Genomic DNA, 25,819 nt, shown 5'->3' with positions numbered 1-25,819 from the left:
AAAAATGCAGTTTTCATAGAATTGTGGCAAGTTTAAAGCAGAGGGAAGCTTACAGGTAGCTTACTAGCAACTTCTCAAATGTTAAAGTACATTCAAATCACCTGGGGATCCAATGAGAATGCAGATTCTGATTCTGTAACTTGGGGGTGGAGCCCCATTCTGTTTTTCTAATAAACTCCCAGGTTGTGGAGATGCTGCCTGTCCAAGGATGTGGCAGCAGAACAGTAGCCCCAAAGCCATCTACCCCACCTAATCCCCCAGAACCAGGGAATACATGAGGTTATTGGCAAATTAAGGCTGCAGATAGAATTAAGATTATTAATCAGATGACCTGGAGAAGGGGGAGATTATCTAGATTATCTCATTGAACCCAATATAATCACAAGGGTCCTTATAAGTAGAAGGAAGATGAAGAGAGTATAAGTCTGACTCACTGTGAGAAAGACCTACCAGCCATTGCTAGGTTTGAAGATGAAAGGGGGCCACGAGCCAACGAATGCAGGCAGCTTCTAGAAGCTGCAAAAGGCAAGAAGATGAATTTTCCCCAAAGCAATGCAGCCCTGCTGACACCTTGATTTTGGCCCAATGAGACCCATTTCAGACTTCCGTTCTCCAGAATTGTAAGACAGTAAATTTGTGGTGTTTTAAGTCACTAAGCTGTGGCCATTTGTTATAGCAAATCCCATCTGTTACAGCAATGGGAAAATACTGCAACGGGCCATGTTTTGAGGAACAAATGTCTACTCTTCTCTTCTTCCTAATATGGAGCTACCTTTCCCTTTCTCAACGATGATCCTCTTTTTAAAAAAACATACCTTCCAGGGGGCAGCTCTCCCTCTATTCCTACCCCCACCCCTACCCCTGCCCCCACCCCACGTTTTAAGGAAATCCTAAGTATTCGTTCAAAGCTCTATTTCGTGAAGGAAAGTGAGAAGAAATTGTGAGATGAATCTGACACGGTATTTGCCCCCAAGGAGCTGACGAAACCACAGGAAAATAAGACAAAGTCATAAATAGCAACTAACTCAAGGTCATTCTGACAACAAAATCCTCTCAGAATCTCACCTGTTCTATATTTCTTCTTTTACTACCCTGGACAGTTTCCCTCTGCCTTTCACCTGGACTCTAGAAAAAGCCTTCTAATTGAACTCTCTGGCTTGGTTTCTCCTCTCTCCAATCCATCTTAAAACAATCACCACACAATTAATCTCCACAAAGCACTTGAGTGTGTTCACTGAGGAGGTAAGAGGGCTGGCACTGAGAAAGAATTTGAAGAGAGGAAAATACAGAAGATAAACTATGAAGCAAAGTCCCAGAGGAAATGGAAGAAAATGGTATCAAAATCCATGTGGAAATAAAAGCTTTGGAAGCAAAGACAGATTCTTTCTCTTTCTCAGAATTCTGAGGAAGGAAGGAAGGAGAGAAAGGAAGCGTGAAGACAGAGAAGAAATCTGAGATTGTGAAGAGAAAGTTTAAGTAAACTATTTCTTCTGAGTGAGAATTTTAGAGTTTGCTTTAGGATTAAAAAGTGGGGAAAGCAGGACGTCCCTGGTGGTGCAGTGGCTAAGACTCTGTGCTCTCAATGCAAGCAATCCCTGGTCAGGGAACTAGATCCCACAGGCCACAACTAGCACCCGGCACAGTCAAATAAATACTTTTTTTTTTTTTTAAGTGGGAAAAGGTTTAGAGCTTCCTTATGGGAATGTGACAGAATATGGCCTAGAGGAACGAAAGAGCTGAGCCAGACTGAGGGGCCACGATGCTGGATGGTATGGATTTGTCATGGAGCCAACTGGCCTGGCTTTCTCCAAGCAATTCTCAACATGCCAGATGGAGGAGCAAAGAAAAGGAGTGAGCCAAAGTTACGAACCCTAAAAAAACATAGTGGTAGATCCTAGGTCTCAGGGATATGGGGGCCGAGAATCGTAAGGTACCTAATCAAGGCATCTGTGGTCTATGAAGGGGGATGATGAACCCGGGGACTAGGGACAGACTAAGGGATGAGAGATCCTGTTGAGAACGCAGAGCAGATGCTCAAGAGAATGAGCAGATGAGAGAGGCTAGCTCTCAGCACCCTGGTCAAACTCCTTCGAGTGTATGCTGATGAAATGTGGTTCCATAAATGAAGTACATTGTTCCAGAGATAGTTGGATCAAGGCAGGGGACTGTGGAAACTGCACCTCTCTTGGTGTGGCTCCACTTTTCCATTAAAGGAATCTAAGATGGCATGAGCAGTTCCAGGAGCCTCATCAATTATAGTAAGTCTCCTACATGTGAACTTTCAGTTGAAGACTTTCAAAGATGCAAACCTGAAAACTGGTCAACCACTTGTAAAAGAATGAAACTAGACCACTTTCTAACACCATACACAAAAATAAACTCAAAATGGATTAAAGATCTAAACATAAGACCAAAAACTATAAAACTCCTAGAGGAGAACATAGGCAAAACACTCTCCGACATACATCACAGCAGGATCCTCTATGACCCACCTCCCAGAATATTGGAAATAAAAGCAAAAATAGACAAATGGGACCTAATTAAACTTAAAAGCTTCTGCACAACAAAGGAAACTATTAGCAAGGTGAAAAGACAGCCTTCAGAATGGGAGAAAATAATAGCAAATGAAGCAACTGACAAACAACTAATCTCAAAAATATACAAGCAACTCCTCCAGCTCAACTCCAGAAAAATAAATGACCCAATCAAAAAATGGGCCAAAGAACTAAATAGACATTTCTCCAAAGAAGACATACAGATGGCTAACAAACACATGAAAAGATGCTCAACATCACTCATTATCAGAGAAATGCAAATCAAAACCACTATGAGGTACCATTTCACGCCAGTCAGAATGGCTGCGATCCAAAAGTCTACAAGCAATAAATGCTGGAGAGGGTGTGGAGAAAAGGGAACCCTCTTACACTGTTGGTGGGAATGCAAACTAGTACAGCCACTATGGAGAACAGTGTGGAGATTCCTTAAAAAACTGGAAATAGAACTGCCTTATGATCCAGCAATCCCACTGCTGGGCATACACACTGAGGAAACCAGAAGGGAAAGAGACACGTGTACCCCAATGTTCATCACAGCACTGTTTATAATAGCCAGGACATGGAAGCAATCTAGATGCCCATCAGCAGATGAATGGATAAGAAAGCTGTGGTACATATACACAATGGAGTATTACTCAGCCATTAAAAAGAATACATTTGAATCCGTTCTAATGAGATGGATGAAACTGGAGCCTATTATACAGAGTGAAGAAAGCCAGAAAGAAAAACACCAATACAGTATACTAACACATATATATGGAATTTAGAAAGATGGTAACAATAACTCTGTATACGAGACAGCAAAAGAGACACTGATGTATAGAACAGTCTTATGGACTCTGTGGGAGAGGGAGAGAGTGGGAAGATTTGGGAGAATGGCATTGAAGCATGTATACTATCATGTATGAAACGAGTCACCAGTCCAGGTTCGATGCACGATACTGGATGCTCGGGGCTGGTGCACTGGGACGGCCCAGAGGGATGGTATGGGGAGGGAGGAGGGAGGAGGGTTCAGGATGGGGAACACATGTATACCTGTGGCGGATTCATTTCGATATTTGGCAAAACCAATACAATATTGTAAAGTTTAAAAAAAAAAAAAACTAGTAAAGAAGAAAAAAAAAGAAAAACATCAGTAGTTCCCCTCCCCATTCCCTCTTTTCCATTCTCCTTCTCTAGGGTATGTTACCATTAATTTCTAGTTTATCCTTCTTGTGATTCTTTTTGAAAAAATAAACTGGTGCATGCACAGTTAAAAAAATAAAATAAAATAAACAAAGATGCGAACCTGCATTCGCACGTCCCGTCACATAAATTAGTTCACACGTCTGGCGTACAGTGCCTGCATCCCCTACAAGCAGTTGTGCTTTTGTGTACCTTACTGTACAGTGCTGAGTGTACTTCAGTAGCGCAGTATCTTTATCTCAAGACCAGGATGTCTGGAAGCGAGTGCAAAAGCAGCAGTGACGTAGCTAAGTACTACTGTAAGGAACTGTACTGTAAGATAAAAAATGTGTTATTTTTTGTTTGCTTTTTATGTGCATATTATTTGTGTGAAAAGTATAAACCTATTACAGTACAGTATTGTATTAGTTGGGTACCTAGCTTAATTTTGTTGGACTTATAAACAAATTGGACTTAATGAACGTGCTCTCATATGTAGGGGACTTACTGTACTGGCTCAAACAGAACTTACTATGTTACTAACACACCCTGGACTGTTTCTGTGACAAGTATCTGTTGGATACTTGCATAGTGACTAGAATGCAAGGACAGGATACTGCATTTACCTTTATTAAATTACAGTCTGTAAGTTCTGACCCATCACTCCAGCTAGCTGTTTGGTTTTAGAACCTTGCTTTCTGCCATCAAACACAGGGAATATGTTAGCCAATCCTTTCAATTTTATATCATTTAAAACAAGTAGCCGTCTTCTACAACTTATTCAAATTGTTGATCTGAATTTTAAATGGGCCATAGCCAAGCACAGAGATCAGTGTATCACGCTAAGAACTTCCCTCAGAGCTGATACGGCTCTCTTAATCCACATTCACTTGTTTATTCATTCATTCAGTCACCAATGGACAGAGGAGTATATGCAGTGACACATACATTTCATGACATGCCTGGGAGCTTATAGCCTAGGAAGGCAGATGATTGATGAGCCTTCCAGAAGGGTAAATAAAGATGCTTTGGGCAATTGTAACAGGGGAACCTACCTAAACCAAAGACTCAGAGAAACCCCATCTGAGGCTCTGGAGTCTGTTTAAACTCAGGATAAAGGGCAATTAAGACCAAGCCAGGAGAGGGAAAGGGAAAAGGAGATGGAACATTCCAGGAAGAGTTTATAGCATCTCCTCACAGACAGGACTGAGTATCTGGGAGCATGTTCAAAGGGAATAAAGGCCCAGGATCGCTGGAGCATTAAATGAAGGAATGGGATTTCAGATGAAGCTTGATCCAAAAGGCATGAGGCAAAGTGTGCCAGGCATCACAAGCCATCTTATGATTCTGAGTCTTATTCTAAAGGTAGCCATTCAAGGGATTTACTCCGAAGAGTGATTATTTGTGTATTTAAGAAAGTCACTGTGGTTTCTATGTGGATGAGTTGGAAGAGAGCACACAGATGCCTGGCAGGATTTTAATGCAGGGAGAGAATGTAGACCAAGATGGAGCAGTAGAGACAATGACTCATAATTTACTTGGGTGGAAGTAACTGATGTGTATTTAACTAGATGCAGGGAAGCCCCCAGATGACTCAGTGGTAAAGAATCTGCCAATGCAGGAGCTACAGGAGACATGGGTTTGATTCCTGGGTCAGGAAGATCCCCTGGAGAAGGAAATGGCAACCCACCCCAGTATTCCTGTCTGGAGAATTCCATGGACAGAGGAGCCTGGTGGGCTACAGTCCGGGGGGTTGCAAAGAGTCAGACAAGACTGAGTGACTGAGCATACACACACAGACACAGGGAATGAAGAAGACGGAAGATGAAGGAATGTGGATGGTTCCCGGGTGTCTGGCTTGAACATTTTTGTGGACAGTGGTGTCATTTCCTGAGAAAAGGAGTAGTGAGTGGTAAAAATGGAGCATTCTGAGGGGGCTGGGAGACTCCACTTCAAGATGTTTAGAAAGCAGCTGACTTTATGAACCTGTAGCTCCAGGGAAGAACTGAGCCTGGGATACAGATATGGGTGCTGTTAGCATCCAACAGCGGAGAAGGCAATGGCACCCCACTCCAGTACTCTTGTCTGGAAAATCCCATGGACAGCCTGGTAGGCTGCAGTCCATGGGGTCTCGAAGAGTCCAACATGACTGAGCGACTTCACTTTCACTTTTCACTTTCACGCATTGGAGAAGGAAATGGCAACCCACTCCAGTGTTCTTTTTTTTTTTTTCACTCCAGTGTTCTTGCCTGGAGAATCCCAGGGACGGCGGAGCCTGGTGGGCTGCCGTCTATGGGGTCGCACAGAGTCAGACACGACTGAAGAAACTTAGGAGCAGCAGTAGCATCCAACAGTGGTTCTCAGCCCTGGCTGCAAACTGGAACCACCTGGTGAGATTTAAAATGTACCTACGTTCGGGTCCCACCTCAAGCAATTAAATATGGGCCTAGATATTCATTTTTTTTTTCTTAAGTTTTCCTAGTGGCTCTGGGAGTTGGTGATGGACAGGAAGCCTGGTGTGCTGCAGCCGATGGGGTCGCAAAGAGTCGGACGTGACTAAGCAACTGAACTGAACTGAAGTGGCTCTAATGGCCAGCCACAACTGAAAAGCATGAGTGAGAGATGTAAGGGAAGGCATGAATACCTAAGGCAGAGTATAGAAACAAGAGAAAAGAAGGGAGCTAGGACAAAACCTCTTTTTAGGTATAACTGCTTACCCTATCAACTAATTTACCTGTGCCTACTATCCACTCATCCACACTTCTGCATAGTTTATGTAACAGTGTCATTTTTAAAATATCAGTTCTAGTTTAGAACAGTTTTACTTTCTGAGGAGGTATTTCAGTTATTTACTGCTGCATAACAAGTCACCTCAAAATTTTGTGGCTACAAACAAAAATCAGTTATGATATTTCAATGTTCCTGTGGGTCAGGAGTTGAAGAGGAGTTCGGCTGAGAAGGTCTACCTTGGGTTCTTTCAGACAGACAGAGAGAGGAGCTGGTGCAGTAGGGGAGGGGGCCACTGGTGCAGCCAGAGTCTGGCTGACCATCTCTCTCTCTCCATGTATTATGCTCAGGCGTTCTCCATGTGGTCCTTCTGGGTTCATCTGGGCTTCCTCACAGCATGGAGGCCTGAGAATACTTAGACTGTTGACATGGCTGCCCAGAGTTTCAAAACAAGTGTCCCAACTAGTGAGCAAGAAGCTCAATCACCCACTGCGAAAGCCACACAGAGTCAGTCAAAGCCTACCCAATTTTAAGGGGAGTGGGCACAGACCCCACCTCTTAACAGGAGAGATCCTGTTAGAGCCGCTAGAGAACACCATCTGGCTCAAAGGGTTGTTTAAGCAACAACAATCCAGGCTTCTTTCCATCAACTCGGTGTCTATACTTCCTCAAGTCATTGAGCATTTGAGGGGCAAAAAAGCAAATTAATGTAATAGTTACAACACTAAATGAAAATCGATAGCTTAAAGAAGTTATAAAACTTCCCTGATGCCTAGAAATAAGACTGATATTTTGACTTGTCTTTGAGTATCTGATCTTAAAAGACACTTTTCAGATGAAGTATCTTCAGTTCAGTTCAACTCAGTTGTATCTGACTGTTTGTGACCCCATGGACTGTAGCATGCCAGGCTTCCCTGTCCATCACCTACTCTTGGAGCTTGCTTAAACTCATGTCCATCAAGTCAGTGATGCCATCAAACCATCTCATTCTCTGTCATTCACTTCTCCTCCTGCCTTCAGTCTTTCCCAGTATCAGGATCTTTTCCAATGAGTCAGTTTTTCACATCAGGTGGTCAAAGTATCGGAGTTTCAGCTTCAGCATCAGTCTTTCCAATAAATATTCAGGACTGATTTCCTTTAGGATTGACTGGTTGGATCTCCTTGCAGTCCAAGGGACTCTCAAGAGTTCTCCAACACCATAGTTCAAAAGCATCAATTCTTTGGTGCTCAGCTTTCTTTATGGTGCCCAACTCTCACATCCATACATGACTACTGGAAAAACCATAGCTTTGACTAGATGGACCTTTGTTGGCAAAGTAATGTCTCTGCTTTTTAATATGCTGTCCATGTTTAATTTAGTCCATGACACATTTTTCATATCAGAAGTTTCACCTTTCATCTACCACATATAGGTTTGGTGTATATCTCAAATAATTGCTATTGGTAGCAGCTAAGAGTTGGACACGACTGAGTGACTTCCCTTTCACTTTTCATTTTCATGCATTGGAGAAAGAAATGGCAACACACTCCAATGTTCTTGCCTGGAGAATCCCAGGGATGGCGGAGCCTGGTGGGCTTCTGTCTATGGGGTGGCACAGAGTCGGACACGACTGAAGTGACTTAGCAGCAGCAGCAGCAACCCTACCAATTTATACTGAGACAAGCAATGGACTTAACACACATTTCATTTCACCTACTTCGCTACTAGCATGTATTCAGTGTATATCCACACGTTCTGCATAAGTGCACTTTATTCTTCCTCATATTTTCCCAGAAACACCAGACGTGCACATAATTTAGGATCAGTTCAGTTCAGTTCAGTTGCTCAGTCGTGTCTGACTCTTTGCAAATCCATGGACTGCCGCATGCCAGGCTTCCCTGTCCATCACCTACTCCTGGAGTTCACTCAAACTCATCCATCAAGTTGGTGATGACATCCAACCATCTCATCCTCTGTCATCCCCTTCTCCTCCCGCCTTCAATCCTTCCCAGCATCAGGGTCTTTTCAAATGAGTCAGTTCTTTGCATCAGGTGGCCAAAGTATTGGAGTTTCAGCTTCAGCATCAGTCCTTTCAATGGATATTCAGGACTGATTTCCTTTAGGATGGACTGGTTGGATCTTCTTGCAGTCCAAGGGACTCTCAAGAGTCTTCTCCACCACCAAGTTCAAAAGCATCAATTCTTTGGCGTTTAGCTTTCTTTATGGTCCAACTCTTACATCCATACATGACTACTGGAAAAACCATAGCTTTGACTAGACTGACCTTTGTTGGCAAAGTAATGTCTCTGCTTTCTAATATGCTGTCTAGGTTGGTCATAACTTTCCTTCCAAAGAGTAAGCATCTTTTAATTTCATAGCTGCAGTCACCATCTGCAGTGATTTTGGAGCTCCCCAAAATAAGGACTCTCATTGTTTCCATTGTTTCCCCATCTATTTGCCATGAAGTGATGGGACCAGATGCCATGATCTTAGTTTTCTCAAAGTTGAATTTTAAGCCAACTTTTTCACTCTCCTCTTTCACTTTCGTGAAGAGACTCTTTACTTCTTCACTTTCTGCCATAATGTGGTGTCATCTGCATATCTGAGGTTATTGATATTTCTCCTGGCAATCTTGATTCCAGCTTGTGCTTCATCCAGTCCAGAATTTCTCATATGTACTCTGCATATAAGTTAAATAAGCAGGGTGACAATATACAGCCTTGACGTACTCCTTTCCTGATTTGGAACCAGTCTGTTCCATGTCCAGTTCTAACTCTTGTTTCTTGACCTGCATACAGATTTCTCAGGAGGCAGGTCAGGTGGTCTGGTTATTTAGGATACAGTGAAGTTTTTTTCTCAGCCAGTCTTTTATATCCACACAGTGTTAGGATTTAGGAAAATATTTCTGGTGAGCTTGAGCAACTTTCTTTGATGAAATTCATACTTGAATTTATTAGTGAAGGCAAAAAGAAAGTGGGAATTTTATTTTTACAAGGCATTTTTGTTTTTGTTTTTTTAAAGTTTTAATTAATTCAACTCCCTTTTTTTTTTTTTTTTTGGCCACACAGTGCAGCATATGGGATCTAGTTCCCTGACCAGGGATTGAACCTGTTCCCTGTGCATTGAAAGTGCAGAGTTTTAACCACTGGACCACCAGGGAAGTCTGATTTTGGTATTTTAATCAAAATAGAAAAGTGAGATATTTTAAACTTATCTTTTGCTTGTAACTTAGAATAGTCAGTTACAAGCATAATAATAACTTCCCTGGTGGCTCAGACGGTAAAGCATCTGCCTGCAATGCGGGAGACCCGGGTTCGATCCCTGGATCGGGAAGATCTCTGGAGAAGGAAATGGCAACCCACTCCAGTATCCTTGCCTGGAGAATCCCATGGACAGAGGAGCCTGGTAGGCTACAGTCCACAGGGGTCGCAAAGAGTCAGACACAACTGAGTGACTTCACTTCACTTCACTTAGAATAGTCAATAAAAAATCTTTCCTCACTTCTTTGGAACTTGAGGGAGGAAGTTAATTACTCAAATCTACTCTCCCTGTGGGTATTTCCCCCTGCTCATTCAGGTACTAGTCGCTATTATACTTTGCTGCTGCTGCTGCTGTTGCTAAGTCACTTCAGTCCTGTCCGACTCTGTGCAATCCCATAGACGGCAGCCCACCAGGCTCCCCCGTCCCTGGGATTCTCCAGGCAAGAACACTGGAGTGGGTTGCCATTTCCTTCTCCAATGCATGAAAGTGAAAAGTGAAAGTGAAGTCGCTCAGTCGTGTCCGACTCCTAGCGACCCGATGGACTGCAGCCTACCAGGCTCCTCCGTCCATGGGATTTTCCAGGCAAGAGTACTGGAGTGGGGTGCCATTGCCTTCTCCTTTATGATACTTTAATCAATACCAAATAAAGAAGTTAGTTATCCCTTGTGCATGCATGCTCAGTCAATCAGTTGTGTTCAGTTCTTGGCAACCCCATGAACTGTAGCCTGCTAGTCTCCTCTGTCCACGGATTTTTCAGGCAAGAATACTGAAGTGCGTTGCCATTTCCTCCTCCAGGGGATCATCCTGATCCAGGGATCAAAACCACATCTCCTGCACTGCAGGCATATTCTTTACCACTAGCACAACCTGGGAAGCCCTAGTCACCCCCTTAGTCAATACCAGAACAAAGGAGTTAAGTTAATCTCTAAATTATATTCAGTTCAGTTCAGTTCAGTCGCTCAGTCGTGTCCTACTCTTTGCAGTCCCATGAATCGCAGCACGCCAGGCCTCCCTGTCCATCAACTCCCAGAGTTCACTCAGACTCACGTGCATCAAGTCAGTGATGCCATCCAACCATCTCATCCTCTGTTGTCCCCTTCTCCTCCTGCCCCCAATCCCTCCCAGCATCAGAGTCTTTTCCAATGAGTCAGTTCTTCGCACGAGGTAGCCAAAGTACTGGAGTTTCAGCTTTAGCATCATTCCTTCCAAAGAAATCCCAGGGCTGATCTCCTTTAGGATGGACTGGTTGGATCTCCTTGCAGTCCAAGGGACTCTCAAGAGTCTTCTCTGACACCACAGTTCAAAAGCATCAATTCTTCGGCACTCAGCCTTCTTCACAGTCCAACTCTCACATCCATACATGACCACAGGAAAAACCATAGCCTTGACTAGACGGACCTTTGTTGGCAAAGTAATGTCTCTGCTTTTGAATATGCTATCTAGGTTGGTCATAACTTTCCTTCCAAGGAGTAAGTGTCTTTTAATTTCATGGCTGCAGTCACCATCTGCAGTGATTTTGGAGCCCCAAAAAATAAATTATTGGCTATTTCTTCACTGTGGCATGAAGGATGGACACCATCTCACCACCATGGAAACCAGGAACATGCCCTTTCTTTAGGGGAAGTGTATTTGTTCACCCACATACTTTTTTTTTTTTTAGACTTTAACAGATTTGACCAATTTTAAGAAGGTATGCTGATTTAAACATCAGTAAAAATGATAATCTGTCTGGCCAGATGTTGTTTTCCCAATGATTTTGTTTGCTTTTTCTCTAAAAGTGATAAAAAGAGTTAAAACTAATTTGTGGATTCAGCCTTAGTCAAATAGCTACAATTTCAGTCTGAGTCAATAAAAACTTACATGGAAAAAGAATCTGGAAAAAAATGGTTATATGTATATGTATAACTGAATCACTTTACTTATGAAACTAACACAACATTTTAAAGTGACTATATTCCAATGTAAAATTAAATTTAAAAATAGATTGGAAAAACTGGGAAAAAAAACAACAAACAAACATCCACTGATGGATGAGTAGGTAAAGAAAATATGATATATACATACAGAGGAATACTATTCAGCCTTTAAAAAGAAGGAAATCCTGTTATATGCAACAGTGTGGATAAACCATGAGGACATTATGTTCAATGAAATAAGTCGGAAACAGGACAAATACTGCATGATTCCACTTACATGAGGTATCGTGTTAACACAGTCAAACTCATAGAAGCAGAGAGGAAGAACAGTGGTTGCTAGGGAATGGGGGAAAGAAAATGGGGAGCTGCTGTTCAGTGGGTAGAAAATATCAGTTACGCGAGCTGATTAAGTTCTAGAGATCTGCTGGGCAACACTGCTAGATTAACAACATTGTAGTGAACGCTCAAAGAGTAATCTCCTGTTAAATGCTCTCACTACAATAAAAGAAAGAAAAACGTTAACTTTAAAGTGTATCATGGCTCTTCAATCATCATTTCAGTACATTTTTATGGATAATTATCTTCAGGAACTGAGCAACAGACATATTCACTACTACGTATAAAATAGATAATTAATGAGAGTCAACTGCATATTACAGGGAGCTCTACTCAAAGCTCTGTGATGATCTAAATGTGAAGGAAATCCCAGAAAGAGGCAATATATGTATACATGAAGCTGATTCATTTTGCTGTACAGTAGAAACTAATACAACACTATGAAGCAATGATACTCCAATTAGGAAAAAAAAAAAATGAGCAGCAGAGTTTTGAAGGATCTGTAGACAGTTATCAGACATGCCACACAAGTGAACCATACATGTAGCTTGAAAGAGAGTTAAGTCACTCAGTTGTGTCCAACTCTTTGTGACCCCATGGACTGTAGCCCACCAGGCTCCTCCATCCACGGGATTCTCCAGGCAAGAATACTGGAGTGGGTTGCCATTTCCTTCTCCAGTGGAATCTTCCTGACCCAGGGATCGAACCCAGGTCTCCCATAATGCAGGCAGACGCTTTAACCTCTGAGCCACCAGGGAAGCCCAAGAATACTGGATTGGATAGCCTATCCCTTCTCCAGGGGAACTTCCCGACCCAAGAATCGAACTGGGATCTCCTGCATTGCAGGCAGATTCTTTATCAGCTGAGCTACCCAGGAAACCCAGAGAGGTTGTGTAGTGTGCTCCAGTGGAGGCCACTGATTTATATCAGGACCAAGGCTGCAAACAGGTTCTTTGACCCATGGTACAATCCCCTTTTCTGTCTTTTATGGTGCTTATGAGGTGAGAAAGTCCATGGATTCATCCATTATTAGAGCTGGAAAGGATTTTGGAGCTCCTCCACATGAAGGAGAGTCCTCATTTGGCAGATAAGGATACTAAAGCCCAATGTACCAAAGGACACACAATTTTTCAGTAAAATTAATGTGTTCCTTTGTTTCCTTAAATGTGGTTAGAGTATACTTGAATAGAAAATGAGACTCCTAAATCATCCCTTCCCTAGAAGTCACGAAGACTCCCTATGCTAGTGGCAGTATGGCTCATCTGCTAAAGGAAAGGAAATTCTAGTAACTGTATTTTAACTTACTAATTAACAGAGGCTCTCAAATGTTTTATGGATTCTTTTCAATAAGCATATAAATCTCATGCTTTTCTCTTACATGATTCAATTCCAAAGTAGTTATTTCAGTTTCCTTTGTAAATCTAAAATTGTGTTATCCTCTCAAAAATAGCCCTTTGCGGGAAACAGAGGTGACCGACGGCCCAGCTACCATCCCTCTGGGTCCACCCAAGCTATGCTCTCCCCACCCAAGCACGCAAGTCACACTCCACCTGGATGCACCATACGATGCCTCAGGTAGGTGGCAGGGTACTCGCGGAAGTTCATTACAGGATGAGGGTTTCGGGAGTCCTCTAGCTGGGGTCTGAGGATGCCTCATCCACCTGCACAAACTTCCTCAGAACTGCACTCACTGCCCAGGGAGACTCTTCCTACCCTGTTTTCTTGTCTTCTCCTTCTTCTTTCAACAATAGTGGACCGGCATGCGTGGCAGTCTATAAATTCTCCCTGCCTGCCCCTACTGCTCTTTTACAAGCACCTGCCTAACCTGCTTCCCACCCCAAGAAATCTCTTACTCATGTAATCCCACCTTGGCTTCTGCTTTTGGAGGACTCAAACGAACACAAATATGCCTTTTCTAATATGCCTTTTCCCATCTTTTTCTTACTGACATTCTAAGGCTTGCCCCAACACAGGGAGGCACGCTCCACTTGCTTTTCCTTTCTTCCTGCTGCCTGAGAATCACCGTTACAGAATCTTGGCTCAGTTATTTAGCTCAATAGCGATTAACAAATATTTGGGGGGCATAAATTCTATGATATTACTACTATAGAAGCTACTGAGTACACAAATAAATTAAAAGTCCATTTGTGCTTATAAGAGGCTTGTAATCAAGTTGGGGATAAATCTCAGAGAAAAAGTGGTTTTAACAATAATACAAGCAGTATGCTGTTAAACGCTGACTCAATCAATCTACCTACCTACCTATTTAATCTATCTGGACAGATTTTTAATGCTCAAGGTCAGAAGAGAAGAAACCATCACAACTTTATCATTTTGTGTGTGTGTGAAAAATAACTAGAATATTGGTAAAGTCCCCGTAAATTCCAAGGGATTGCCAATAGAGGTAACTTTTATTCCTGTCACCAAAGGTTTTAATTTTTACATGCTCTTGTATCGTTTAGCATTAACCATCTATCTTGTATCTGCCTCTCAGCCATGGTGCAAAAGGGGCTATGATGAAAGGCTGGAAGGAGGTGAGGGGCAGGAGAAACAGAACAGAAACACTGAATTCCGATTGTGTAGCTTGGAAAAAAGCAATGTGATGCAAATCCTACAATAGTAAATTTCTTCTTATCCCCAGAAACCGATGCTGACATTTCCATTTATTCATTCAGTTCCTTTAGACTCCTTGTCAAATCTCTTCTAGTTGCCAAGCAACAATAACAGCAGTTCTGTACATAAGCATTAGGCAATAACTACTGTCAATGTTTCTCCTTTCTTTGAAAGGGAAATTTAATGACCCTTTCCTATGAGAAAATGATGACAAGAACCTATTCGTGGTGAAACCTAAAAGCTGTGTGTGTGGTTTGTGTTGTTGCTGCCTGAATCCAAGGACTGGGCTAAACTGACCTAAACACTATTACAAAAGGTTGAAATAAAAATTTGCTCCAATGCTTGCATTGTTTGATCTTTAAAAACAACTGCATATCATTAAAACTTGTCCACATCCCATGAAATGAGTTCCCTATTAAATGGAGTTAATATTTTAAAGATGCATGATGATGGGTCTCTTCTGTACTTTCTCTGATCCTGCTAAAATCTCTTTAATCAAACTCTTGGGTTTTTCTGACAATACTCCTCCACAGTAAAGAATCTGCCTGTAATGCAGGAGACCAGGCTTCGATCCCTGGGTAGGGAAGATCCTCTGGAGAAGGGAATGGCAACCTACTCCAGTATTCTTGCCTGGAGAATCCCATGGACAGAGGAGCCTGGTGGGGTACAGTCCATGGGGTCACAAAGATTTGGACACGACTGAGTGACTAACACTTTCACACTTTCACTCCTCCATGTAAAGACTTGAACAATATTTCAGTACTTTGTAAAACACAGATCAAGACAGTTTTAGGAAAAAATAAAATGAAATGGAACATCTGCCCACCTATTGAGGACAGACTCCAGGACACAGAGTCTACGTGAGGCACCAGCACGATGGTGGAGACGACCCCTCCCTGTGCCCACTGTGGACCAAAGGCTCCTCTCCTCTTATCTAGTCCTCCTCCTCCATTTTAATGAGTCTGTATGATTATTGTTTACAACCCAATTTACCTCTATAACTTTAACAGCTCAAAAAGCTGTTCACAATAAGTGACACATTGCAGCAAGGATATTGTAGACTAAGCAATTCCCCATTTCCATATCATCATATTTTCTAGTCTCACTTATTTTTTGTGAGGCTCAGCAATAGCTATAAAAGTTTGAAAAAGTCAAGTCCAGTTTTATGTTCTTTTTCTCATTTGGGATTTTTATTATGTTTTCTTTCTGATCTCATTTCTGTGTGAATTATACTTTGAGTTCCAAACAAAAACATGAACTCCTTTTTAATAAGCTCTTTTTCCTTTTTTTAAAATAATAAAATACACTGATGAGCTCCCCCGGATGCTCTATAGTTCATAGGATTAAGAGCTTATAAAGCTGCCGTACATTTATTATCGGATTTGATGACTTTGTCAGGTAGGTTTTATTTTCATGTCTAACCTACAGATCAGGAAACTGAGGCCCAGAAAAGTCAAGTGACTTGCTCCAGACCACTCAACTAGTAACTGGGGAGAGGTAATAATCTCTGCTTCTGCTTCCAATCTCCACTCTCCTTCCATGACTTTACCTGGCTGGAGATTACTTCCCGAGCATACTTGCTTTCTCTGTGGCTTAAGGATCACTTTTGGTTGGGATTTTTTATCAGATCAAAACTGTACATTCAGCAAATATTATTTTGTAACTCCATCTGTAATCCTATTTTACAAACAAGGATCTTCTTGGCTTTCCATCACCAAATTGTACTGCTGAATTGTACTCTATTTAAACTGATTTATAATAATGCATGAAAATATCTAACTAAAAATGTTATTTTGTGGATGCCAGTTGCAATAATCTTTCCTTAGTCAGATGAGAATTACATCTAAAACTTTATAAATCAATTTAGTTTGGTACCCTAGTGCTTCACGTGAGAAATAATGTAATAGTCACCACTGAGCCCTATCTTTAACTCATCTATGAGTTTCTAGTGTTAAATTTCTTTTTCTTCTTCTTCTTTTTTTATTTTTTAAAGGCATTAGTTAGTAAAGAGCTGTAAAAAGTGAATTGGCCCTAAATATAAGATCCCTGATTGGGTTCCCCAGGTGGCACAGTGGTAAAGAATCCAGGCAACACAGGTTTGATCCCTGGGTTAGGAAGATCCCCTGGAGTAGGAAATGGCAACCCACTCCAGTATTCTTGCCTGGACAATTCCATGGACAGAGGAGCCTGGTAGGCTACAGTCCATGGGGTTACAATGATTTGGATGCAACTGAGCATGCACATGAGATCCCTGATTAGCCTGAAGATTTTGTTCTGGTATCTTTCTTTAACAAAGTGAAATATTCTTCCTATTTTTTGGAAACAGTACAGTGAGATAAGACTGGTTACTCACCAAAGGACCTCATTTGTTATCAGTGAAACCTACCTGAGACCACCTGTATTTGATAACTGTCTCATAAAGATGCTGCTTTTCTACAGAACCACAGGGAATCAACCTAAGTAACCTAAGCTTGTTTTTAGAAGCGATTTAAAACTTGCTTTATTTAATAGAAAAGTAAGTACTAAAATGAGATGACATTTCCATTAACCTACATTTCAATTTTCAAGAACACTTGAGGTTTTGCAAAATATTGTGAATGGGAAATTTGTCTATAAAGAACGTTAACAATTCAAGCAGGCAGGTTCATTCATTTGTCATCCATTCATTTATTTAACTCACATTGGGGTCAGCTATGTGTCAACACTAAGAATATGAAGACAAGAAGGGCCCCGTGCCTGCCCCCAAGCAGCACACAATCTCACTTGGGAAGACAGACCACTAAGCATCACAATACAGGGGCAGAAGGCAGAGAACCCCACTGAAGCACAAAGGAGAGCAGTAGAAGGGCCGGCGGGCAGAGAAAGGAGGTACCTGAAAGGATTCCTAAAGGGTAGTGAGTGAGGGTCCCTGGGGAGGACATCCCAGAGAGAGGAAACTATCTTTGCAAAGGCCTGGAGGCAGAAACACTCATGGTCAGGATAGCTGCACTGAAGTGGGAGTGGAGAAATGGCTACAGATAAAGGTGAAAAAACAGACAGGGTCAGCTCACACAGACAGTGGATGTCACACTAAGGACATTAAACTCTGACTTCAAGACTACTTCCAGAACTTTCCTGGTGGTCCAGCGGTTAAGAATCCACCTTCCATTGCAGAGGACATGGGTTCAATCCCTGGTCAGGGAACTAAGATCCCACATGCCAAGGGGTTAAGCTCCACAACTACAGAGACCGTGGGCACACCTAAGACCCAACACATCCCAGAATAAAATGAATAAATAAATAAATAGTTTTTAAAAAAGAATATTTCCAATTTAAATCCTTTCAGTCATAACCCAATCACAAAGAGTGTCAATTGCAAATGCCAATTGTCTTGGATATGAGACCTGAAGTTATGTCTTTGGATTAAAAGCTGCATGAGGACAGAAATGATGCTCTCACCTCTTCCTTTCCAATTCATCCAAGAGTGAACGCACCAGAGATAACTGAGGAAATTATCTCACTGCAAGACTTTAACTAAGTATTTAACTTCCCACAGTGCTTGACTAGATAGTGTATAAACACACCACACAGATTTGTTCTCACATCTCCTAAGAGCTTATAATTTATAATGTAAGACATAACAGTTGTTATTATTCTTAATCTTCAGAACTGAAATGTCACTGCTGTGTGACAGATTGGGAAACAAACTAATCATAAAAAGGCCATAAAAGCTAATAACTAAAGGAAATAAAAGTGCAAAAATAAATCAATGTGAAATTACAAATGATCAGAATTTTCAGTTGTTTATTATGATTTATTTTATTGAGCTAAGAAATCTATTAACCTTTTGATATGGGAAGATGGAATTTACTAACTGAGTTAGAAGAGCTCTACTTTCATTATCATGCAGATGAATAATATTTACAACTTAAACATCACCCTCTTTCAAAATAATGCCAACACTTTGATAAGTTACTGAAATGCAACAGCAAAAACACCATCTACTGCTAATCTTCATACATACATGTGACGTTGGTCAGGACAAGCAGATGAATGTGGCGGTTAAGCCAATGCATGGAGCATTCGCACTGAACCTCTATGGTCTGTGAGATGATGGATCAGCCTCCTTCCACATTTTGGCTCGACACTACCTCTATTTTGAATAAGACACTCTATCTGCTGAGCCTACCATATTGGTCTGTCCACTGGCCATGTTTTGTAGGGAATCAATTATTATGGCTGATTCTTTAAAGTGCTTTTCCTTCTCATAATCCAACTTTAAGAGCTGTTCAGCCCATCCATCAACAGACATTTGAAAGGGGCCAATATCTGGTCAGCACTGTGGTGGCAAACTCAGCTTCTCCAACTGGGAACACATTCTTGCCTGAGGGTATGACTGTGAGTCACGGAGAATATGAAGCCACAATATAAAAGGGCACAGACTTCTGCCACTGTTCACTCAGCGGTCAATAAGTGAACACAGTTCTGTATTAATATAATATAGGGAATATATTATGGAATACAATAGATAAAAAATTTGCACCCATTTTTAAGATAACACAGAAGATCCCAAAGAAATTCTATGTGGAAGTTGGTGTTGACCATGTCCCCAAGTAGGAGGTTTGTTCTTCTGTGCTCTCGGGTTATTCTGGTAGAAAACTCTGGGGAGCGGTAATGTAGAGGAAAGAGCAAGAGAAAGAACCAGAACCAGTGTAGAGGAAAGAGCACGAGGAAGAACCAGAACCAGACAGAGCTGAGTTTAAATCCTTGCTCTTTCACATTCCTTGAAAGTCTGACTTTGACCAAATCACTTTATCTCAAGCCTTTGTATCTTCATCAAACAAGTAGTACTTGTTTATAGATCTTCATATTAAATAACTTTTCCTGGTGCTGGGAAAGATTGAAGGTAGGAGGAGAAGGGGACGACAGAGGATGAGATGATTGGATGGCATCACCGACTCAATGGATATGAGTTTGAGCAAGCTCTGGGGGATGGTGAAGGACAGGGAAGCCTGGCGTGCTGCTATCCATGGAGTCACAAAAAGTCAGACACGACTGAGCGACTGAACAACAACAAACCACAGCTGGCAAAGCTGGGGGAGCTTTGAAAAATATACCGTATCAGGTCATGTTCCTGCTTAATTCGTTTCAGTGGCTACTTTTGCCCTTTGAATAAAACCCTACATGTTTCTATGTCAAGTTCTAAATTTTGGGGGGCACAGAACCCCTATGACAGTCTGGTAAAGCCTTGGGGGTCCTTCTCAGAATAATATTTAACTAAAGTACATAGGATTACAGAGTAAATCACTCATATTGAAATAATGTTGACATTAATAAAAAGTTTATGCTACAGTAATATATATGTGCTTCTCTGTCAACATCAAATAACACAATAGGGTGGCAAGTTCTGTAACTACAGTAATTCTACAGTGTGTGCTAAGTCGCTTCAGTTGTGGCTGACTCTTTGCAACCCTACAGACTATAGCCCACAAGGCTCCTCTGTCCATGGGATTCTCCAGGCAGGTATTCCTGGAGTGGGTTGCCATGCCCTTCTCCAGAGGATCTTCCTGACCCAAGGATGAAACCCTTGTCTCCTGTGGCTCCTGCACTGCAGGCAGGTTCTTTACTGCTGAGCCACTGGGGAAGCTCCAATTTTGCAATAGAGATGAACAAATAGCATTTTAAGATATCTGTAACAAATGTAATCTGATATGAAGATATTTGTGATTTCTAGTTGTGAAAGTCAGAGGTACTCCAGCTACTCCTGTGGGTTGTTTTTCTCCCTTGCCTATATTCATGATTGAAGGAAATTTTAAATTTCATTCAGATATGAATAAAGATGAAAATTCATCTTTTCTCATCCAGCTTTGTGGACCCCTGGCTTCCACTCATGGATGCTGTGGAGACTGAGGAACACACAGGTGAGGAGCCAGAATTCTACCAATACTGGTTCATGCCCTGCTCTCTGATCTCATCTCCCATCACCATTCCTCTGCCTACCGCACTGTGGTCAACCAGCCACTTGCCCACTTGCTCTTCAAACACTATGAACTTTAGTCCTCCTCAGGCATCTGCTTTTGCTTTTCTACCTGGAACACTCTGCCCTTGGATCATTGCACGATGTTCCTTTCCTGTTTTCTTTATCTCAGCTTGCATCACCTCCTCTGAGAGAGCTGCCCTGACCAAGCCCACCTAAGTAGCCACCTACCTGTGCCACCCTGCTGTATTTTTCTCATCGTAACATCATTATCTGAAACGATCGCATTCATTTACTTGTTCTTGTGTTTACTCTCTGTTTCCCTGCCCTAAAAAGCAAGCTCCATGGGAGCAGGAACCTCATCTACACATTCAGTGCCACATTGCGGGCATCTAGAACAGTGTGGAGGTCGAAGTAGGCATCTGATACTTCTCAGCTAAATGGAGGCAAAATTACTAAGGATTCCAGCGGTGTTACTTCTCTCATTGTTCATTCAGTATTTGAGGTACTAGGAGGATACAAAGAGATGAAAGACAAACTCCTGCCTTCAAGCAGTTCACAGCCTAGTGGAGGTGGGAGGCAGCCAGCCATGTAGAAAGCTGGAGGGAGTTCCAGAGGAGGCTCCTCCACTCTGCTGTGCAACCATGGACAAACCTCTCATTTCCCCTCATTTCCCCTAGGGCAGATGAGTGGTTTGGACAAACTGATCTCCATAATTTCCTGTGATCTACAGTTTATGATCGTTAAAGAGCTAACAGTGCAAGGAGCAGATTCGGCAGGTGAGGGGTTGTGACCCGAAGTGGAGGAAAGTCACAGAGGAGGACAAGATTTGGAAGGACTCTGATATCATCAGCCTCCATCAAATAGAGGGGGGGGATTTTCAGACTCTTGAACTCTGTGTTGAAAGAAATTGTAAAGGCCACCCAGCATGACCATGAGGTAAGACTTTGGATAAACCTATGAGGCTGTTTTTGGAGATGTAACATAATACCCTTGCGTTTAGATGGAACCCAGCGTGGTGGGTAAGAGTATCAACTGTAGAATGGCACTGTAGCTATGTGAACTTAGGCAAAGCACTTACCTTCTCTGCGTCTCAATTCCCTCCTCTGCAAGATGAAAATAACTACATGGGGTTATAGTCAAGACTAAATGAGGAAATGAATGTAATAGGCGTACATGCTACTTATGATTGTGTGGAATGGTTTTCTCCGGTGTCAAACGTATTATGTATCCCTCACCACCCGCCACCCCCTCCCCCGAAACCATTTTCCTCTTGTTCCATTATAATTGAGTTTTTACTAGCTAGAGACTACATTATCCAGTTTGGAGTTTCTGCAAACCAATATATAATTATATCCTACCTTTTCCTTGACATTCACATGAGTATTGAGTTCGGCCATCTTGCTTCTAGTGGAATAAGCCCTACCAAGAAGGAAAAAAAAAAGATTAACTTTTAAAATTGATTTCTCAATGTGTTATTTTTACGCTCTCTTCCAATATAGTAAACAATTTCATTTCGCCATAATCATAAATACCAATTTAGAATATAAAAATACTTTCAAGCTAAGCACTTGTCTTAGATATGGTCTAAAAGCATGTTACAATAATTCCAGATGACAACCTGAAATCTTTTATTCATACTGTACTGACACAGAGAATGACAAAATCAGATGGGTATGCACCTAATCTGCGTTCCTTATTATGTAAAAGAATGGTGGTCAAAAAACTGTGAGAGGAGGAAAAGTGTACCTATTTTAACCAAGCACTGTCGTCATAATCTCTACTGCTTCGGTGTTTCTCAATCTCAGCATAGCAAACACTGACTGAGTCTTTCCTGCGTGTATGTAACTATACCAAAACGCTCCAGGAAGAAACAGGAGAAATGGTTTCAGGTTAAAACGTAAAAAACACATAGCAGTTTTAAAACTTGCATTTTCACTTATCAGTATAGAAATATCCCTCTGAATCTATACATATATACCTTTATCATATTTTAATGACTATAAATTCATGATCTCTAGTCTCAGAGGCACTCTTAAAACTGCCCATAATCATTGTTTCCTAAAGTTCTTTAGGTTTTAAGCCTTTGGTATCCAATCTTCTTTGAGAAGTGGCCCACTATGAGAAGATCTTTATTCTTAATATCTAGCTGTGGCATTACCTTCTCATCTGGTCTAAATCTTTTGCTATTATTAAAGTAGATAGACTGTAAGTCTTCTATAGTTTCAATCTCTTTCTGAAATTGAGCACAAATGACTTACAATGGACAAACAGATTGGTGCAGAAATTAGCAGCTAGATAGGCCAAGATATCAATATACTATCCATTTGCATGTTTTGTCAACCCAGATTTACTTTCTATTTGCTTTTTGTCAATCAAGAACCACTGAAGCTCTTTCTTATATTCTTTGACTTTTGCTACAAAGAGTATATCTAGGAGACTTCCCTAATGATCCAGTGGTTAAGACTCCATGCTTCCAATGTGGCCACAGGTTCAATCCTTGATTGGGGAACTAAGATCACACCAAGACAAATAAATAAGTGAAACAAAATAGCTTACCTCCAAGCTAGAAAAACCAAGAGTGTATCTAGATTTGATACATTTCAAGGTTTAACTTGCAAAAATTCTGATTTCTCCCCAGCATTTTCTTTTAAGCTTAGGTCTTAAATAAAGCATAAATTCAGATCCATTACCTTCTATTGAGCTTGGCAATATGTAACCTTATCACCATTCAAATAAGAATCCATATACTACTATCTATTATTAAATATTAATGTTAGAAACAGTAAAATTTTATTTTTACAAGCTTCCAAATGATACTTCCACTAACACATGAATTTGGGCACTGTGGTAGGGGAGACCCTGCACACTCAATCACCAGAGAGACAGCTCCTTTCCATATACTCTGCAAAGAGTGCCCATCCCACTGGATACACCTCCCATTTCACTAACTCTTCCAAATGGTAAATCCTGTATCCTCTGCCTTGGCATAAGGGAGAAAGTAAATAATGCTAGCTGGCAAATAATGTCTGAATTTCATTCTCATGTACTTTTGCCCCTGAGAGTTACTAGTAAAAGACAATAGGATTATTTTCTGATTATCCATAACAGTGAATAGAGATGGTATGTGAAGTATAAGGACAAATATCAGGCGTTTTTTTTTTTTTTTTAACAAGCCATAGATGTGAAACCTTTGATGAGTTACCACAGTGCCTGCAAGATGGTCAATAAGCATGATATCTGAAGACATATGAATGGTTGATTTTCTTATTCAAATGGAGGTTCTGGCATTATGCAAACATACACGGCTTACACATGGATTTTTCTGCATGTGATAGTATATGTATGTGTGAGAGAGAACGAGGATGGGGGAGGTAGTGAAAGAGACCCAGGCTGCAACAATGGAGTAAGGAAGGCTCAAAGGATACAGGAGGACTTGGGGCTGTTTGTCAGGATGGATCTGAGCCACAATTCCTCTCATTAGACTAGATTAGCTAAGTCTTCCAGACACTTCTACTCCTGCCATTAAAGAGGTGTGAAATCTGATAGAAAAGGTTTTTGTTTTTGTTTTGCTTTGATGTCTAAGATTTGAGTGTGCAGCATTTTCTAAAGCCGGAGTGTTGTAATCTACAGAAGAATCAGGGAGGAATTCCATGGAGCACAGAAAATTTCTGAGATCTGAGTAACTGGCAGTATGGAATGGTGAGCTAGATTCACAGAAATACACAATTTCCTTGGCAATTCCCTTTCTCATTGACCTCAGCGTCTAAGTCAAGGAAGACTCTTCTTTGGTTGTGATGCCAGTAAGATTAATTACAATATTATTTTGCGGTTGGGAGGAAAATGCTGGCTGTGAGGGTAGAATGGGGCTATTACAGGTTCCTCAGATGGGAAAATAAGATAAAAATAATTTCTAGGGAGCTGTTCTTTGTCTATTTTACGCTCTTTTTTTCTTTTTCCCCCTGCATGAAGGGCTGCCTCTACAGGCAATCCCTTCCAGCTGGACTCTAATGGCCTCTGCATGCCAAGGCTCTCCACTGGTTGGTGTGTAACAGAGAGACTGAAAAATCAGCTACAGCTCCACTTATGGAAACTAGAGGAAAGATTTCAATATAAATAGAAAGTAAATCTGGTTTGCCTTAAAGAATTAAGAGTTTAAGTGGTTAGAATTAAGAGTTTAGATAGTTAAATTGGGTTTCATTAATAAAGATGACAACGAGGACAAGGCTGATCTTCATTGTCAAAGGTCCTTGCTGAGTGTCCACACCTGGGCTTGGCAATAGCCTGCCCAGAATACTCTGAAGCACGCCTCGCCCTGGCACAGCATCATGTGTTCACTGCCTTTCCTCTGACCCCCTCGCTCCTCTGAAAATGAAATTGTGCTATGCCCCTGTTTTCTGGGATTCTGTTCTCTGTTATGAACTGTATCTGGACAGTCAGATCCCCTGAATATGACTTGTTTAATTTGAATAGTTAAGGAACTTTTCCTCTAAGAAACCATATCTTGGCACCTCCTCCTAAATGACAGGTCCAGAGTTCAGCAACTTGAAACTCCATCCCTCAAAGCTGCAGATCCTTTGGGTTAACCTGAGAAGCCATGGATGCTGTGAGTGAGAGACAGAAGTCTGGGGCCAACAGATCTCCTATTTCCTCCCCTCTCGCCACACTTGGTCACCACCCTTGATGGTCTATCAGTAACATAGCTTGATCTCAGAGTTTTAAATCCAAAAGAAAGGTACCGTGATCCCACACTCTGACTTGTTGGGAAAGAACCTGGTTTCTAATCCAGTTATCACTTAAAATTGCTCTTAGAACACAGCAATGACTGAGGCCTAACTATTCAAATCCACAAACACAGAAACACAAGTCCTGATCCTGGAACAACATTTCAACAGCTTAGGAATGTTTGAAATTTTTTTTCCTGTAATTTTATACTTTGGCTTTCAATTTTACATATAGCCCAGAGAAAAATAAAGATCAAGGAAACTGTTGAAATTTTATTTATGAAACCTCAGATTAATCTCTTACCTCAGTCTAGATGCATGTTCCATAGTCAAAAACTTATTAGGAGAGATATCAGTCCCAAAGGAAAGAATTTCACTGTTTATCACCAATATATCATCTGTATACTTCTCCAGTGTAAAATTAATAATGCACAACTATAGTTACCACCAATCACTTCATGTACAAAGTTATATCAAACTGAACTTACTTATGCGAAAATCTTACTTAATATGCATTAATGCTAGTCAGAAAATCTACTAGTTTGTAAAAAAGAGAAATATTCTTTATGAAAAATAAACCTGAAGAG

The 25,819-nt window shown here is 41.2% G+C and overlaps 1 protein-coding gene across 8 annotated transcripts in view; it reads right to left on the bottom strand.

The window, feature by feature from the left end:
• SPATS2L (spermatogenesis associated serine rich 2 like) overlaps window positions 1-25,819 on the bottom strand; it is a 190,971-nt gene that overhangs the window by 80,780 nt on the left and 84,372 nt on the right. For all 8 annotated transcript variants that reach the window (XM_061381071.1, XM_061381114.1, XM_061381098.1 and 5 more), the window contains one exon: window positions 21,870-21,930. In XM_061381071.1, the coding sequence (XP_061237055.1) occupies window positions 21,870-21,908 (39 nt within the window). In that variant the 5' untranslated portion in view covers window positions 21,909-21,930. The remainder of the gene's footprint in view (window positions 1-21,869; window positions 21,931-25,819) is intronic.

Source organism: Bos javanicus, chromosome 2 (genome assembly GCF_032452875.1).
Source record: "Bos javanicus breed banteng chromosome 2, ARS-OSU_banteng_1.0, whole genome shotgun sequence".
Taxonomy (NCBI): Eukaryota; Metazoa; Chordata; class Mammalia; order Artiodactyla; family Bovidae; genus Bos; species Bos javanicus.
The sequence above is the reverse complement of the archived record's forward strand: the minus strand, read 5'-3'. Positions and strand labels throughout refer to the sequence as shown.